The sequence below is a fragment of the Sceloporus undulatus genome, chromosome 2, assembly GCF_019175285.1.
Source record: "Sceloporus undulatus isolate JIND9_A2432 ecotype Alabama chromosome 2, SceUnd_v1.1, whole genome shotgun sequence".
Lineage (NCBI taxonomy): Eukaryota > Metazoa > Chordata > Lepidosauria > Squamata > Phrynosomatidae > Sceloporus > Sceloporus undulatus.
Genome location: NC_056523.1, coordinates 296,965,208 through 296,984,026, shown reverse-complemented (window position 1 = coordinate 296,984,026; position 18,819 = coordinate 296,965,208). Strand labels below are relative to the sequence as shown.

At 38.6% G+C, this 18,819-nt stretch overlaps 1 protein-coding gene across 5 annotated transcripts in view; it reads left to right on the top strand.

Moving 5' to 3' along the window:
• KIF2A (kinesin family member 2A) overlaps positions 1–18,819 on the top strand; it is an 81,131-nt gene that overhangs the window by 49,022 nt on the left and 13,290 nt on the right. For all 5 annotated transcript variants that reach the window (XM_042450312.1, XM_042450309.1, XM_042450310.1 and 2 more), the window contains exons 9-16: positions 4,100–4,262; positions 6,230–6,320; positions 6,769–6,832; positions 9,968–10,059; positions 10,292–10,434; positions 11,064–11,268; positions 16,696–16,806; positions 17,596–17,663. In XM_042450312.1, the coding sequence (XP_042306246.1) occupies positions 4,100–4,262; positions 6,230–6,320; positions 6,769–6,832; positions 9,968–10,059; positions 10,292–10,434; positions 11,064–11,268; positions 16,696–16,806; positions 17,596–17,663 (937 nt within the window). The remainder of the gene's footprint in view (positions 1–4,099; positions 4,263–6,229; positions 6,321–6,768; positions 6,833–9,967; positions 10,060–10,291; positions 10,435–11,063; positions 11,269–16,695; positions 16,807–17,595; positions 17,664–18,819) is intronic.

Genomic DNA, 18,819 nt, shown 5'->3' with positions numbered 1-18,819 from the left:
CCCAGTACCATCAGGGGCTAGCCTGAAGAAAGAGGCTCCTCCTCCCTGTCATCTTCCAGCCTCTGAGGGAGAGAGAAGGCTGGCCCAGTACCATCAGGGGCTAGCCTGAAGAAAGAGGCTCCTCCTCCCTAACTGTCATCTTTCAGCCTCTGAGGGAGAGAGAAGGCTAGCCCAATACCATCAGGGGCTAGCCTGAAGAAAGAGGCTCCTCTCTCCCTAACTGTCATCTTTCGGCCTCTGAGGGAGAGGGAAAGCTAGCCCAATACCATCAGGGGCTAGCCTGAAGAAAGAGGCTCCTCCTCCCTAACTGTCATCTTTCGGCCTCTGAGGGAGAGAGTAGGCTGGCCCAGCTCCATCAGGGCTAGCCTGAAGAAGAAGAGCCCTCCCTCCGGTCCATCTGCCTTGGTCCAGGCCTCAGAGGGAGAGAAGAATGCTGGACCTGATTCCCTCCCCCCACCCTCACCATTCCCTTCTCCTTTTGTGTCATGTCTTTTAGATTGTAAGCCTGTGGGCAGGGAACTGTCTGTTATCCCCTCTATTGTAAACTGCTCGGATTCCCAGTGATTGGGCGGTATATAAATAAAACCTATTATTATTATTATTGTTGTTATTATTATTGTTATTATTATTATTATTATTATTATTATTATTTCTCAAATTCAGTTTTTCATAATTTCAGTTTGTCCCTCTTTCTGTGTTTGACTATTATTACAATGTATTTTTATTGGCAGAATCATTTATTTTAATGGTAAAACCATATTTCTCCAGCTTTTTCGAAAGTCATATGTGGCTATTCATTGTCTCAAGCATATAGTTCTTCATCTTAAATCTTATTTTCTCAGTTTAGCTTAAATCTTAAGGAAAAAAACCACTCACATTTGTGTTCTGCAGGCTGTTGGCTTGTGTAAAAACACACATTAACAGTCTACCTTTTAATGGGGCTATACTTGATAGCTATGCAGTTAACTAAAAAATTGCAATTGCTCCACAACAAGAGTATGGGGTGAGGCTAGGGTTGCCATGTCCCACCTGGGGGCGGGACTTTCCCGGTTTGGGGCGGGGCCACACGGTCCCGCCCCAGTTTGGCCCCCCCGGGACTCCTCCCCCCAGCAAGGCCCTGGAGGCAGCTGCACCCCTCCCCGTGGCTTTGTCCCACCCTCCCTGCCTCCCTGCCTGGCTCAGCCTAGAGAGCCGGTCTTCAGGACACCTGCCACTCAGAGCTATTGCCAGCCCACTTGGTATATATGTCTTGCAAAAGGCATTACTTTCCAGGTTACAGTGAGGGAAAAAAAGGCCATAAATCGTTCATGTTTCACTGGGAGTCTAAATGCCTCATCTTTTAAATGTATACCGCATCAGTATTCTTGTAATTCTTTATCACAGGATCGTTTTTGAGGCCCTAAACACCTTTACTTGTAATATGCAAATTTCTCCCGAAGCTGACCAATGAGAAAGAAGCAATCAGCCCTCCACTTGGGTTGGTTTTCAGTGGCTTGGAAGGAAGAGCTTTTGCCTTGCTTGTAAATAGGAAGGGCTTTAGGGTAGCAAAAGGCTGCAGAAATAGTTTGACCCCCCCCCCTTAAGCATCCATGGCTCAGTGCTATAAGATTCTGGGAATTGTAGTTTCTTGTGGCACCAGAGCTCTCTTGACAAAAGGAGGCTCAATGGTCCACAGAGCTACAGTTCCCAGGATTCCATAGCCTTGAGGAGGAGGAGAAGGAGGAGGAGGAAGGGTGCCTTGAAGGGCAGAATTGGGGCAGAGGAGGAGGAGGAGGAGGAGGAGGAGGAGGAGGAGGAGGAGGAAAGCTGAGTCAGTGGCCATTAGGTCTGCCTTGGTTTTTTGGGTTTTTTAAATTATTTTTAAAAATATAAAATACTTATTTTATTTTATTAATTTTTATTATTGCTTTTTATTTTTTTATTTCATTAATTTTTATTATAGCTTGTTTTTTAATTTTATTACATTAATTTTTATTATTAAATATATACACCCCTGCCTTGTTTTTTTAATTATTTTTTATTATTAAATATATGCAAGTGCATTTTCTGTGTATTTATGGCGATTTGAATGCTAACAAGTCTGCCTTTCTTGGCCAATTATAGTGGTGATGATGATGATGGTGGTGGTGATATTGATATCAGCAAGCCTCTGAGGCACGGCCAATGTAACTTGCTGTGATTTTTACAAACTCATGCGCAGTGAAGAAAAACCACAGTCCCTTGCCCAAGTACACACTTCTGAGAAGTACAGTTGAACCCGAGGGCAAGTCCATTTCTGCCATCTGTCTAGGAATAATGCCAAAATGTCCTCCATTTTGATCATGCCTAAAAAACATGCATTTATATTAAGATTAAAAAAAAAACCTCAATTTTTTCGCATGTCCTCCATTTTTTTTTAAAAAAAGTATCCTACATTTGAAAATGTTGCCCTACATTTGTCCTACATTTGTCCCGGTTTGGAGGTCCTGACTTATGGCAACCCTAGGTGAGGCAGATGGCCAGAAAGGAGTGGCCAGAGGCTGCTCCAGCCACAATTGGATGGGATCCTGGTGACCACATGGCCTGCTCTCAAAGCAGGTCGCTGCCGCAGGTCCTAACCTACGTTGCCCAGGACCCAGATTAAAACAGTGCCTTTTTGATCCATTTTTTTGTATCAGAGGGTGGCGTCAGAGCAGCTTCTGGCCATTTTGTGGGCATGTGTTCCCAAAGCAGCCGGAAACACACAGAAACCATGTGTTCGGGCCAATGTTATTCTTCAGTAAGTCACGACTGTAATTTAGTTATACTGTGCTTATTGGGAAATGAACTAGTTACAAGTAATTAGATATTTCTAGCAAGTTATTTCCAAAGTCTGGTTTCATCTTGAAAAACAAAACAAGAATAGACAGCAACAGTCAAGTGTAAAGACACCTGAAATTCTAAGTTAAGTAAAACATCTGCTTTACGAAGGATAACCACATATTTCTTTCAGCAATATTCTTGAAGGTTTCACCTCAAATATAGGACAGAATTATCTATTTAATTTTTTAGTAAAACCTACAGTATTGTACATTTACATCATTTAATGTTAAATTTTGGTTCCTTTCTCGCAATGGGAAGTTAAAGGAAAACTGGAACTGGAACATTTATTTAGTGTACACCACTTTGTATGAGAGAAACTTCAGTATATTCAGGCTTTTGCCTACAGCAATTTCCCCCGCACAGAAATAGGACACATGAATATATTTGATGCTATATACAAAGCACCTTTTGTTTGTCTGTCTTTTGAAACATTGGGCTTTGTGTATGTTGTTGCTGATTCAGTCATTTCATACAATCAACAATAGATATTAATTAATGCACAAACTGATGAAATCAAGTTGGAAATCTTTAGTTGTCTTCAATATCGCTAATGTTCTTGATATCTTGTGTTCATGCAACAAGCCTTTTAAACATGCTTGTTAAGTGTAATAAACTGAGCTGTCTGACCTGAAATTGTATTTAAAGCAATAGTATTTAAACCATAAAGTTACAAAAATAAGCAAAACGCATATTAACAGAGAAATGATATATGTACAATTAATTTTACCAGTTTTGTTGGTAATTGACTAGAGTGCAAATGTACAAGTCTGATATTATTAAGGGAAAGCTCTACTACAGTAATTTTAAAAACTAGATGCAGATGAATAATAAAAGATATATGTGAAACGAAAATCTTTCTTTTCTAAAATAACTACACCTTTACATAAAAAATAAGACATCTGAAACATATCTACCAGGAGGAATAATGCCAAAATATTTTGGGTTTTTTTTCCATAAAATAATTTGATACATTTTTACTTTGTGAAATAATCCCATGCTTGGTGTTAAGGTCAATGGCTAGCTATTTCTCTAGTTTCCATTAAATATATATTGAATTACTCCAATGTAAGTAGGCAGTATTTCTTATCACAGTAAGAGTTACATTTTAAAATGCATGGGTACTGTTAGGCATGTGTTTATGCCAAACTCTTTCCATCATAAATTGATTCTATCCAAAATTAGAATTTTGGACATGGGTGTATCAGATAATTGTGGTCATAAGTCCTGAAAATTAATGCAGATTTCATTTACTTTTTAGAAACTGTAATGAAAGATCTTGATGTAATAACAATCCCTAGCAAAGATGTTGTAATGGTACATGAACCCAAACAAAAAGTGGATTTAACAAGGTACTTAGAAAACCAAACTTTTCGCTTTGACTATGCCTTTGATGACAGCGCACCTAATGAAATGGTCTACAGGTATGTGTTGTTTATACATGTTTTGAAGTTTCTTGCTATTACCCTCTGCTATGATTTGGATTACACAATAAGCATATTGGCTTATTGGTTATTAGTAGGGTGCTGGCGTATTCTGTCTGTTGCACCAGTTTGCATCAGGAGCTTGTTTGTTTGTTGTATTGTCCAGAATTGGTTTCCAGGTTTTGTCATTCTGGTTTGTTGGAAGAGAAACAAATAAGAGAACAGAAAGTACCTGCATCCAGACATTATGATAAAAAACCACAAAGCGAATCTTTTGTTCAGCAGCTGCTTCTGCAACTGACTCTTGTACAGCAAGCCATAATTTTTGTCATTCTTTGGCCTGGTAGATCCTCTGCACCATTTGCATACTTAAGAACTGGGGCTGAGAAGTTGCTTGCCCTATTTCATTGGGTATTTGTCTGCCTTGAAGATTATATATGGTTCTGTGCATGTATTCTGGGAAATTTGCTAGCTTTTTGCTAAAGATGGGTTAGGAATGAAGATGAGTCTGGAAAAATTATTCGCTGAATTCTACTTCTTTATAGCTACATTGGAAGGATGGATGAATTGGGGAAGAGAAGAGCCTGAGTGCTGCCTGGAATTCATTGGCAGTAACTAATAAAATTGTGAGCAAGACACAGGAGGTCCCTGCAGAGGCACAGATCAATTTACTGGAAGCTTAATTATTTTACATTTCCATCTTCAGTCTAGGTAGTGGCAGCTAGTGACTTCCATGTTGGAGTAGTGGTGGTGGTGGTGGTGGTGGTGGTGAATCTACCCAGATTTTAGTTTGAATTTTAAAGCCACAACTCAAAGTTCTGAACCTGTTCAAGAGATATGTTCTCTACCATGGATAGCTCCTTTAAAGTCTGGACTTTAAATCCAGAGCAGATCTAGAGGGTCAAATAAAAGTTCTAGAGGAGTATGCAACTGCAAATCATCATCATCATCATCATCATCAATAAGTTGAAAGCACACCATATCACAGATGCAACAAATGTATATAACACATACAACATTATACTGTATAAATAAAAGAACTTATAGCAGCAAAGAATGAGAGTATTAACATAGGCATTAATAACATGGATGAAGTAACCTATGCTACATACAATTCTTTTTTGCTTAAATTGGTTGTGGGCTTTTCATTGGTCATGTTAACTCTTCTAAGAGGCGGCTTGAAGCTGCCCCTGACAAAGCCGGATTGAGGCCAGGGCAGCCTCACACTGTGGCCCCAATCCACTGTAGCACCAGCCAAAAAAGGAGCGGTTTTCAACAGCTTTTTCGGCTGCGGAAAAGCACCTCTATTTTGGCCCTGCAGCAGCTTCCCAGCATGTTGGGGACTTGTGGCATGTAACTGCCATGCCCCCAAGATGCCTGGAGCCGGCTCACGTGTGGGCAGCCAGGCAGCTGGAAACCGACTTCCGGGCAGCTTCAGAGCATTCAATGTCAAACCACTGCAGTCTGAAGCTACCTGGACGGCGGCACAAAGAGATGGTCTGTTTCGCCCCTAAGTGGTCTTTTGGAGCACATATGTGAGTGCTATCCTTCCGCTGAACTGCTTTCTGTGCTTTTAAATTACTTTAAAAGTTGCAGGATCTGGGCCTATGTGATTTAGTGAACATTACAGTGCTTTTTTCTGATTTCCTTCCATGGCAGTTCACTCGAACCTCTAAGGTGTGGAAATTGAATTCTGCTTTAGAAATGTTCTTAAGAGACCTTGAAAGACCTTAAAAAATCCTTTGTACTCTCATTCTAAAGTGTATAGAAGGCAGAAAATATGATCTGACTGCTTCTGAATCCAAACTTGAATGGATCTTGTGTCAAATTGCTCTGGGTTAGTTGTGTCCCCCACCAACTGTCTAACTTAAGCAGACAATTACAAAGATTGCACTGACATTTTTGTTTTATTTTCACTAGCTATGCGTTAAATGTAATAGCTGGTCTTTTTGTTCTTTTTGCTAAAGGTTTACGGCGAGACCACTAGTGGAAACCATATTTGAAAGAGGAATGGCTACTTGTTTTGCATATGGACAAACAGGCAGTGGAAAAACCCATGTAAGTTTTTCTAATACTCTGTTATAAAACATGATGAGTTATTTTATTCATGATTGATCTATAACAAGAGATTTTTTACATATTAACAGCCAATCATGGACCTCTTTTAGGGACTGAATGAGAAGTATTGTAATGTTTTGTTTCAGGCCCCACTTATTTGTATGTGTTAGGGACTTTAAAGGCTGTTTGCTTCCAAGTTGCTTTGGTGTTATAAAAATCCATACAAATTTGGGGTTTGATTCATATTTAATGGAATTATTTCAGAATGTTTAGCATTACCATTGCTGTTAAAGGATCATTGTTTTCAGCACCTGAAGGGAGAAAGCTCAATCATTATTTTAGTACATGCCCACTGATTTTAGTGAGTCTGTTCAAATAGTTATTCAGTGCCTCTTACTCATGAACATGTATCTTTAAAATAATTTTACTCTGTTATATTTTCCTTCAGACTATGGGTGGGGATTTTTCAGGAAAGAACCAAGACTGTTCAAAAGGAATTTATGCACTAGCAGGTAAGTGATATTTCCTTGGGCTCTGTGTAAAATAATTTGTATCATGTATACTGCACTGTTAGGGTACGTGATGAAAATCAGTAATTTGCATCTGGGGAGCAGAGTCTGGGAGGCCTAATACTACAGACTGGGTCTTGCAAAATGTGGTATTTTAAGTTGGAGGATGGAAAGAAATGTCCAAAACTTATCCTGGCCAATCATAGGATCTTGCGTTAGATTGAAGGCCCAAATAGAGACTGATGGCTTAAAGAACTAGACTAAGGTGTGATAGTATAAGGTTTTTACTTCATTATTTTAAACCATAACTCTGGTCTTTACATAACAAAAAGACAGAAATCAGGCAACTTTCCCATCCTCTTCACTGTGTTCCCCAAAAGTTGCTTCTGAGGACTGGGAAGTCTCCAAAACAGTGCATGATATAGGATGAGGGGCTTGTTTGAAAGATTTAAGAAAGGTTCTGAAGAAAGGATGTGGTTTTATGGCAGCAGAGCTCTCTTTATGCATAGTACCTGCACCTTCTTCTGGCTGACTTTCTTTGGCATTGTGTTCCACCCCATTTGGAATGCTTCCCCAATCCCCAGGAGTGGATTTTTGATGAAATTTAGAGAATTGCTGTAGGGAATATGGGAATAACTTTGTTCTTTGAATGATTAGCCACTCTGTAATTTTCACTACCAAATCCACTATGTTTCATGCATGGCAATTTAAAAATATTTTGCTAGTTTTTTGTGGGTTTTTTGGGCCATGTGGCCATGTTCTAGCAGTTTCTTTCTGACGTCTCGCCAGCATCAGAGAAGATGCCAGCCACAGATGCTGGCGAAACATCAGAAAGAAACTCTGCTAGAACATGGCCACATAGCCAAAAAAACCACAAAAAACTATGGATGCCGGCCATGAAAGCCTTTGACTTTACATTTTGCTAGTTGTTTTGCAAAATAAATGCAAAACGTTACATGTAAAGTTTGATCTGTTTTACAGATTTCTTATGCATGTTGTACAAAGGGGGTGGAGTTTCTGCCCATAATATTGAATTATAGTTTAATGATACTGTACAAGCATGAGCAGAAAGAAGCCTGATTAGAAATGTATCCCTTCCCTTTCCTCTGCATGCTCTGCATAGAGTTACCGTAGTTGTCTGATTTCTGTCTTATTGTTATGTAAAGACCACAGTTGGGGAATGGAGGCACTGCGCTCCAGTGACTCCATTTCTACCTCTTGGGCAGATTCCAGATGATGATGCTGGGGAAAGCTGCTCTTCTAGAAGAGAACTGACTTCTGGCGTCCCTCAGGGCACCATCCTGTCCCCCACGCTGTTTAACATTTACATGAAGCCGCTGGGTGAGATCATTTGGAGACATGGGGTGTGGTGTTATCAGTACACTGATGACTTCCAAATCTACTTCTCTATGTCTATGACTGTTGCAATAACTAAGGATGGCATCTCTCTTCTGGATGCCTGTCTTGAGTCGGTAATGGGCTGGATGAGGGAAAACAAACACAAGCTGAATCCAGAGAAAATGGAGGTACTCGCGATAGGTGCCCTGAGTCCGGGGAAGGAGATTTGTCAACCAGTCCTGGACGGGGTTACACTTCCCCTAAAGGACGAAGTTCGCAGTTTGGGAGTACTCCTGGACTCATCACTACAGTTGTTGTCTCAAGTGGATGCGACAGCCAGGAGTGCTTAGTACCAACTTCGACTGATACGCCAACTGCGTCCCTACCTGAACCAAAAGGACCTGGAAGCAGTGGTACATACACTGGTAATCTCTTGCCTTGATTTCTGTAATGTGCTGTACATGGGGCTACCCTTGTACCAAGTTCGGAAGCTTCAATTGGTTCAAAATGCAGCAGCCAGATTGGTCACTGGTTCGTCCAGGTTTGACCACATAACACCTGTTCTAAAGTCTCTTCACTGGTTGCCAATTAGCTTCCAGGCCCAATACAAGGTGTTGGTTATTACCTTTAAAGCCCTACATGGCTGAGGCCCGCGTTACTTGCGGGAACGCCTCTCCCTACATAATCTGCCCCGCACTCTCAGAATAAGTGGGAAGAACATGTTAGAACACCAATCAACTAGGCTTATATCGACTTCCCAGAGAGGTTTCACAGTAACTGCTCCGAAATTGTGGAATGGTCTTCTGGAAGAGATCCGTCTTATTATCTCCTTGGAGGTGTTTAAGAGGGCACTCAAGACGGATCTCTTCTGGCGAGCTTACCCACCTGACCTTATGTAAGAGACATCTTGAGACCATTATATAACTTTATTGCATTATCACTTGATGTTGAGTTAGTTTTTTAAGATTAATTCTACTACTTTTATTGATGTGTTTTTATATGCATTTTATTATTGGTGTATATATTTTAGCAAACTGTAATCCCGCCTCGATCCATCTAGGAGAGGCAGGAAAATATAAATAAACTATATTATTATTATTATTATTATTTAAAATAAAGGCTAATGTATGATAAATACTTCAGTAAGCAATCTAGCATTTGTTGCTGACTTGTGTTATTATTTTGCATTAGGGACTAGTTGACTTATGTTATTATTTTGCAATAGGAACTTGAGCCAAGATTACTGGTTTACATGTAATGAGAAGCCTAAAACTGGATAAAGTGAAACTGCGTGCTGGTTTATTTCCTCTCTTGGTTGTGTAGGAGAAAGAAATGGGAGGGAGGTATGCTCAAGCCTAGCATTATGTATGGGTTTGTTTCTGCACCTAGTCAATGCTGTGATAGGCTTCATGTGTACACAGGAAATGTGTGTGAAGTACACTTCACATTCTAAAGTGCTGTAGAACTGCTAACTTTAATAGTCAGGGATTGAATGCATGTCTGAAGTCCCATTACTAATTCCAGCTAGACTAGAACCCTTAAATCAATGAAATTTAAGTCCCTGTACTGGGAGGAAGGTGGGGTAATAATAATAATAATAATAATAATAATAATAATACCATTCAGTAATTGGCTCAGTTGGTGGTATTATTATTATTATTTTATTTATTTAATTATTTATACATACCCCACCTTCCTCAACTGGATTTAGCCCATGAAACAAAGAAGTTGTTGTGTTAATTATTTTGTGTGTAAAGGTTTCCCTATCACTCACTTCTTGTGTGTTTAATCTATCCACAGCTAGAGATGTCTTTTTAATGTTGAAGAAACCAAACTATAAAAAATTAGAACTTCAAGTGTATGCAACATTTTTTGAGATTTACAGTGGAAAGGTATGTGATTTTTAAAATACTGTAAATCTTTATATCTGTAGTAGATTTTAGGGGAACTTATTTAACAGGTCTTCTAAATTTCAGTCTCTGATTTTTAAAAATCTTTCTTATCTCTTGCCTGATTTTCGTTTTGTCAGAGGACAAAAGATTAATTAATGTTCCAAATAGCATTAGATGTGTTAGTCGTTAATACACATATCTCTTCTCCTCTCTTCTCCCTGCCCCCCATAAGGTTTTCGACTTATTGAACAGGAAGACCAAATTAAGAGTTTTAGAAGATGGTAAACAGCAAGTCCAGGTGGTGGGATTACAGGAGCGAGAGGTTAAATGTGTTGAAGATGTATTAAAACTTATTGAGATAGGCAACAGTTGCAGGTATTCTTTTTTGCCATTTTTAGTGTCAGTGGGAATAATTCTAAATATTTTGACCTTTCAAAATATAACTCTTATGGGACATAATTGCAGAACTATTTTGAAATTACCTAAATTTTTAAAGAAATGTTTTTGTTCTTACAATATCTTCCTAGAGAGTCTATTTCTTTGTGTTAGGAACAGTATGCATTTGTGTAATCAGCTTATTGTCTTAACATGTTACCAATGCTTTGACATATTTTCATGTTCTGATTTGAAAGGCTAGACATAACATTGTTCAGTGTTCAAGTTTGGGCTTAAATAATTTAAGTGACCCTGTTTAAGTGACCCTGACTTCTAAACAAAAGTGTTCTTAATAGAATTTAATCATAAAGTAATTAATCAGTGGGACAAGGAAAAAAGAGATGCTGTTGTATCTCAGTCTGTATCATAGCTGACAAGAAAACATAATGGGCATGCATATGCAACAAACGCCTTGTTTATTTTGTTTTGATAAAAGCTAGAATATCCTTTAAACTGTCAATAGAAAAGATAAGCTTAACTGTGATAAACAGTGCTGAAGATGCTATTCTTGGTGATAATTTGTGGTTCAATGGCATTTCCTCCTCTTCTCTCCTCACCCTTTGTTAAAGAACATCTGGCCAGACATCTGCAAATGCACACTCATCTCGGAGTCATGCAGTGTTTCAGATCATTCTCAGGAGAAAAGGGAAACTGCATGGTAAATTTTCATTGATTGACTTGGCTGGAAATGAAAGAGGAGCAGACACTTCTAGTGCAGACAGGCAAACGCGACTGGAAGGTGCTGAAATTAACAAGAGCCTTTTAGCACTCAAGGTAAATAAATGCCTGCTATTGTATTTAATGTAATGAAACCACTCTGGCTTTCTACACTGCAACAACTGGAAAATAAAAATGAAAAAGGGATGACATATTTACATTCCTTAGCATAGATGCACACATTTTCTTTGACAAGCCTGTGGGTAGTATGTAATGCACTGTTATAGGCCATATCGAGACTATAACTAGTGAATGATATGTGTTTGTATCCTGCTCTTCTTCCAAGAAGTTCAGAGCAGAATTTTAAGATTGTGCTAAACCTGTATTTTAGGGTACACTGCAGGAGAATGACACACAAATCCATGCAGTCAATTTGGTTCTAAGCTAAACAAGTATGTAAATTTGCTCTCCCACATCCAAAGTGCTGAATGACAAGTTGTCGAACCTTTATTTGTATGGGCCTGTGTAATCATTAACGACTGTACTTGAGTCACAGTAAATGAGAGAAGTCTTTAGCAATTAGTGGTTAGGCACAGGCTGGAACTGTAGTACTGGCCATAGATTCACCAACCTTGCCCAAAATAATGGGAAAGCAGAACCATTAAATGAATTGCAAGGAGGCCATATTTGCAGCCAAGGGAGTTGTTGGATGGACCAGCACATGCTTGTTATATACTGGGACATCAACTTCTTAAAAGAACAGAAACTAAGCATCCAATCTCTGTAGAATTTTACCTTAGACCTTTTTGTTCCATCTGGTAAAAAAATAAAAGTTTTGTTCAAGTGATAGTTGACTCTTCATTTGTATATATGTGAGTGTGCTTGTACTAATATGTGGAAGTACTCCTTTACACAGGCTTCCCCTCCCATCTCCAACCTTGTAAATGCCATTTTGCTTTATTCATTTTTGAAATTGTTATTGTCTTGATGAATTGCTGATTAGCATTTTACAAACATTTTTTACTTTTTCCTGGTCATTGTACATAGAGTTTAGGTGAAATATAGGACATATGGACCCCTTCTCCTCACAGAGGAAGTCTTAGTCATCTCAGGCCTAGTCATTTCAGATTATAGAGAGACAGAAATCTTGGGATGCCAACATTTTTGTGTGGGAGTTACAGTTTACATGGAGTAACTTTCTCAAATCAAAGATGACATGGGTTGGATCCAAGGGTATCATGGTGTTTTCCTAGAAAAATAAAAAATGTTTTAAGGTAGTTCTGTCAAATTTGAAGCTCTCCCAGGTTCTCCATAAATGGAAAATGGCAGGTGGATAAAAGAGAATGACTTTACCAGAACTATCTTTTACTTCCAGTCACAGTGATTGTATGAGAGATATACTATGGAGCACATTAGCAACTGGTTCAGTGATTTTTCTACTCTTTGCTAGTGTAAGTGAGTGTTAACAGCAGATAGTGCTCCACATCTCAGTGACATCTAAGAATAGATTGAGAATCACAATTACCTGGGAGTTTCTGCCCCATTGCTGTATGTTTAGTAAGTACTCAACACCATAGTCCTCCACACTGGGACCTCACAAATTGTTACTTGTTTAATTTCTTGAGCATCAGTTCCATGGAATCCTCCTGAGTTCCCACAGCTTCATTTGGTAGATTTCACGGTGGGGATAAGTAGAACAGACTGTCCAGCCTATGTGCCACTGCTTCTTCTTCCAAAAACAACTGTTCTTAAAATAAAAGCACAGACTGTTGGGACTTCTTTCATTTATAAACAAAAAATGAGAAACAACCAACCTCCCTCCCTCTCTGGATGGCTGAAAAAATTATGAGGGTCAGTCTTTGATGGCTTTACAGGCATCAGTAATGTGCTCTGTGCATTTGTGTGAATAATAATAATAATAATAATAATAATAATAATAATAATAATAAATTTTATATATGTTTCCCTGTGTATAGAGGCGGGATTACAGCAAAAAATTCAACAATACAAAATGCAAATACAATGTTATCTAAAAATACAAACAATAAAATGGTCAGCGATACTGCTACCAATCATTAAAATATCCAGTCGTCGTCTGTTCCCATACTATTGAGTCAGAAGTGGGGGTGTTCTTTAGGATCAGTTATAGCAGATCAGATGGATTGGCCCGCCGGAAGAGATCCCTCTTAAGTGCCTTCTTAAAGGCTTCTAGTTTAGTAATAAGGCGGATCTCTTCCGGCTAGTTGTTCCATAGTTCAGGGGCTGCGGCTGTGAAAGCTTTGTGGGAAGTTGTAACTAATCTGGTTTTCCTGGATTGTGTAGGGAGAGGCATTCCCTTAAGTTGTGAGATAATGCCATATGTGAGATAATGTCATACAACTCAAACAAAATGGGGCAGACAGTTTTGGCATAGAATGAGAATAATAATAATATACATATTATAAAGCCTAAATATATTTTAAAATGAATATCTTTTTAAGCTTTGAGTTTAGCTGGCTTTTTTGCCTTAAAAAGGGCTACTATACCTAGAATGTTCATCTAGTTCTGACTAAAATCATAGGGTGGAGAGCTTGATATTTACTGATTTCCTATTACTCAATGGTGGAGGGATTTGAAGCTTTCAATGGGGAATCATGCTGATCTTCTACTTCAAATCACCTGTCAATTTATGGTGACCCCATGATTTTTGTAGAGTTTTCTTAGGCAAGGAATACTCAGTAGTACTTTGCCATTTTCTTCCTCGGAAATATAGCCTATCTCACCTAATTTTCCTTGGTAGCCCCCCCCTCGGGTTTAGCTTCCAAAATCAGAGAGGATCTGATGGCTTCCGGGTATTTAGACTGTCTCTTCTACCTTATATTCTCCATGTACTAATATATTTGTTCACTAAAATAACCAATATTACAAATTAAAATATAAAACTAAACAGAATTGACCATGGGAGAAGGGGAGGAAGTGTGTTGCTCCTGTTTTGGTCATCAGTGTATATCATATTGTTTACAAAACATGCAAATGGTGCATTAGTGAATATTTAATAATACAGTTACAGTTGGCCCTCCACATTCACAGGCTCAGATGTGCAGTTTTGACTATTTGCGACTTTATAGCTGCTGCTTAACAAGGTCAATCTCTTCATTCCCCCCTCCTCACCCTGCCTGCCAACCAGCCAAAACCAACACCATGCATTCCCTTGCTTTGTCAGATTACATCCTCCTCATTTCCAAAGACCTTCCCTTTCAATTCGATGTTTGCAGCCACTCCTAGGAGGATCCAACTTCTGCTCTGTCCTCCTCCTCCCCCTCTCTCCCGGCCAGACAAGAGCAGCACCGCACCTTTGCTTTGTGGTGATGGTTGTAAACATTGGATTCAGAATGGAAAGACTTGGGAAATGAGGAGAATGCAAAGTTTGTCAAAATAGGCAAGATATGGTATTGTTTTTGTGTGGCTGGGAGGGCAGGAGAGGAGAAGGTGGATCCTTTGCTGCTGTGGCTGCCAACTTCAGATTGAAAGTGGAAGCACTTTGGAAATGTGGGGGAGGCTGTGTTTCAGGATGCAAAGAGAGTTACGGGTGGTGCTCTTAGTAGGAGAGGACTCTTTATCATTCATGTTGGGGTGGGCTAACACATTAGCTGTTTTTCCACTTCCGCAGAGGTCTTTGGTCCCTAACCTTTGCAAATGTGGAGGGGTGACTGTACTTTCAGATATACCTACTCAACTAACCAGGAAATGAAACAGGTTCTGCACCAATTTATACTAACAACAACACACTACTAATGTATGACTACTTTAAAATATGATGATGATAAGTGTAGAATATAATCTTCATGTCTACTGGAGATGTACCAAAATAGTATAATTTTATCCCTTGCTTTTGCCCTATTTGTTTACATTTCAAATGCTTTAATATTTGGCTTTGGGGGAAGTTGCTTTTTGTGCATAGTCTAATTCATTCATTGTGTCAGGCTTTGAAATGTTAGTCTCTTCTCCTTAGGAAAAGAACCTAACATGTATTTATTTTGCTAGTACACATTTTTGCTGTTTGTTTTTACTAGCAATACAAATCCAACAATAAATATCCCTAATGTACATGTTTCTTATTTGGATATGTTTGCATTGCTACCCCAGCACATGGGGGGGGGGGGGGATCAAGATTTAGTGTTTATTTGTACTTAACTGCAGTGAACTCTTGTGCTCTTGCTCTGCTTTGTTTGTCATCTTCTCGATGTGATTAATTATATAGGGGATTAAGAATAACTAAGCAACACAGATGTTCTAAATTACTATTGTTAGAAATAAATGGAACATTTCTAATTGAATGGTGCAATCTACAACCTTTAACAGTTTTTGTATCATAATAATAATAATAATAATAATAGATTGGAATTGAGTTACTTAGAAATTCTCCAGTCTGATTGAAATAGCCAGTGATGTGCTTCCTATTAGTAAAATATTTGAAAAGTTGTCATTATTGTTATCAGTAGTCAAATACTTTAGTGGGCATACATAGTCCACAAGGAAAGATGTAGAACTCCCTGAAAGTCAACTTTGGTTTTTCAGCCATATGAGAAATGTCCCCTTTTATGATTTGATCTTCACCTATACTGGTCTAGGAATGCACCTAACAGATGATATTGACTGTGTGTGTGTGTGTGTGTTTAAATTCTTGGGTTTCGTACTTCTTAGGGGGGGTTCCATTCATTCCAGGCAAGGATTGTTTCTCCAAGCAACTATGTCTGGACACAACCCCTGCCATTTGAGTATAGCAGCAACAATACGTATTCTTTGAATGCTTATAGTACTGCTTTTACTAGAAATGAATGAAATTCAAATTTAACATTTCAAAGCCATGTTCAGTAAAATAACCAGATTTACAAATTATAGTGTAAAAAAATAAAATCAGTTAATTTCAGCCCTTGATACCATGATTTGTTTCTAGGCCATGCATATTTAGAGAAGTGCCCTTGATAACCAAATTACGAACAAAATTCCTTCTCTGAAGGAAATGTGCACATTTTAGGTGCACATATTATACCCATGGTTTACATTTTATAAGAGAAAAGGCTATTTGCTCTGAGGTTTTAAGTGCATTTTTCTAAGCTAACCTAAAGATGCTTTAAAAACAGTGCCAGCAGTAATAAATAAGGTCATATTAAGCATTCTCTTCTTCAGCCCCGGGTTTGAGTGAATTGTTTCATTTTGCAGGGCAGGATCTCCAGAAGTCAGGAAGAACAGTAGCAATTAAAAGCATTTGCCCTTAGCTTCTTGCATGCACCAGAATCTAGTGTTTGTATTCAGTTCAGACATAAAATTCAGTTTTGAGCAATATATAATCAGAATGAAATGATGAATTTGAAATTAAATGTCACACATATTTTTCTTAATTAGAAATACCAGATGTTCCTTGGTAATATGTTAATATTAGCTTATAAATATGTGAAATTTCACATCATGTGTTAGTTTCTTTGGCTTGTTAATATTAGTTGTATTTAAAACATTTGTAGGGATTTTGAGAAGGAAAAAGTATAAACATATTTACTCTTACAGGAGTGCATCAGAGCCTTAGGCCGAAATAAACCTCATACACCATTCAGAGCGAGTAAACTTACTCAGGTTCTCAGAGATTCATTCATAGGAGAAAACTCTCGCACTTGTATGGTAAGTGTGTTGCCGTGCTTGCATTGTGAAAACAGCTGTTTAGGCATCTTGTTACATGTTTATAGATCAAGTTTAATTCACTGGAGACCATGTCCAAATGGGATAGCAGCTTCTGTATTTTCTGGAGCTAATCAATTTTTTTGCTAAGAAAACCCATTAATATGTTCACTCTAGGATTACCATAAGTCAGAAACTACTTGAAGGCCCACAAAAAGAACAAATTGTTTTTATGCAGCTACCAGCATACACTGGAAGCCACACTGGAAGGAAGAGAGCTGTGTGCCGGAAGAAAACAATGGTGTGCGCTCCGTGGCGTGTTTTTTCCCTTACGCGGGGGGGGGGGCGGGCGGAGCAGAACGACTGTACTCTGAAATATAGATGCATTTTAAACTAGTCTGATTGTTGATGGCAAGTTAAGAACGTAATGTGCAGCAAGTAATTACTGATACACAACTTCATTTTTTAAAATTTACATTTCTTTCAAAATAAGTACAGTTGTCCCTCCTGATTTATTGGGGATCCATTCCGGGACCTCCACTTCACCCCCACCCCCGTGAATATGGAAAATCGCAAATATTCAAGTCCCCAGTGCGAACAATGGCTGTTCGAAATTGTGTGCATCGCTGCACGCATGCCTCAGGTGCACGCACCATTTTGTCCTTGCTTGCCATCCGCGAAGGAGTGAGACTGCGGACTCCAAGTCCACACATTGGGAGGGACAACTATACTGCTTTTTAAATATAAATCCATTAAGAAAATAACTTCTCTTCTGTTGTCTTTTGCTCCCAGATTGCTACTATTTCTCCTGGGATGGCATCTTGTGAAAACACTTTAAACACGCTAAGATATGCAAACAGGTATGAGAAAGGTTTTATGTAGATGCTATTTTTGGATTTTTATAAATTCATTAGTGCTGGTGCTTTGTGGTTTATAAGCTGCCTTAGTCTGTTTAGATGCCATTATGAACACCTTTATGTTTGGATACACTTCAAATTTAACATTCAAGAATCCTAAATAACACTGATTTAATTAAACAAATACAGTATTTTGACATATGTTTGTGTCTTCCCTGATACCAAACAAAAACTAATTGTAAATTAATAAAAATCTGTTAGAACCTGAACAGTTTTTGGGATTCAGCTTTCTTATACTGCTGTAAGGTACTACAGATGCAGGTCAGAATTGGTGTTGGGCTGGGCTTCACTTACACAGAAGAACTGATGATGAAAATAACTGTACTTCCTGTTTTCAAACCACAGCTGAGCAACATGTCAGTTTGGAAAGAAAATTTAAAATAAATAAATAAAATAAAATTTTTATTTATATACCGCCCTTCTGTATAATCAGGGTGGTGTACAACATCATAAAATACATGGGTTACAAATACAGTAAAAACAAATGGATTAAAAACAATTCTGGCCAGCTTGCCACTGCTGACATAGAGGGGGGGGGGGGAATTAGTTGGGGCCTGTATCAGGGAATGCTAGTTTAAACAGGAAGGTCTTCAGCCCCTTTTTGAACTGGGCCAGGGAGGTGGCCGAGTGGAGCTCAATGGGCAGGGAGTTCCAGAGGGTCGGGGCCAAGATGGTAAAAGTCCTCCTAGACGTGGAGGCTAGTCTGGCCCCTGGAACCCTCAATATGCCTTTCTTTAAGGCAGCAGTGAACACTGGGACAGCAAACAGTGCCTGTCTTTATTAAAAAAAATCTGTCACATTTTACAAAATAGGAGTGTCTATTTATTTCAGAATCAGTCCTTGCATGATTTATCTTTCTGGCAAGTATTAGCTGTTGTTGGCAGAGCAGGGTGTCCAGGCATTATACCAAAAAACAGTGAGGAGACAAGCTCCATGTTCTCTGAGATGGTCAACTGTTTTTTCAGTATTTTTTTTTAAAAAGCTCAACGTGTTTTGACCTCAGTGAGAAAAACCCTTCTTCAATGGCTAGAAACAAACACAAATATACATATATTATATGTATTAAAAATAACACCCAATTAACTATAATCTATAAAAA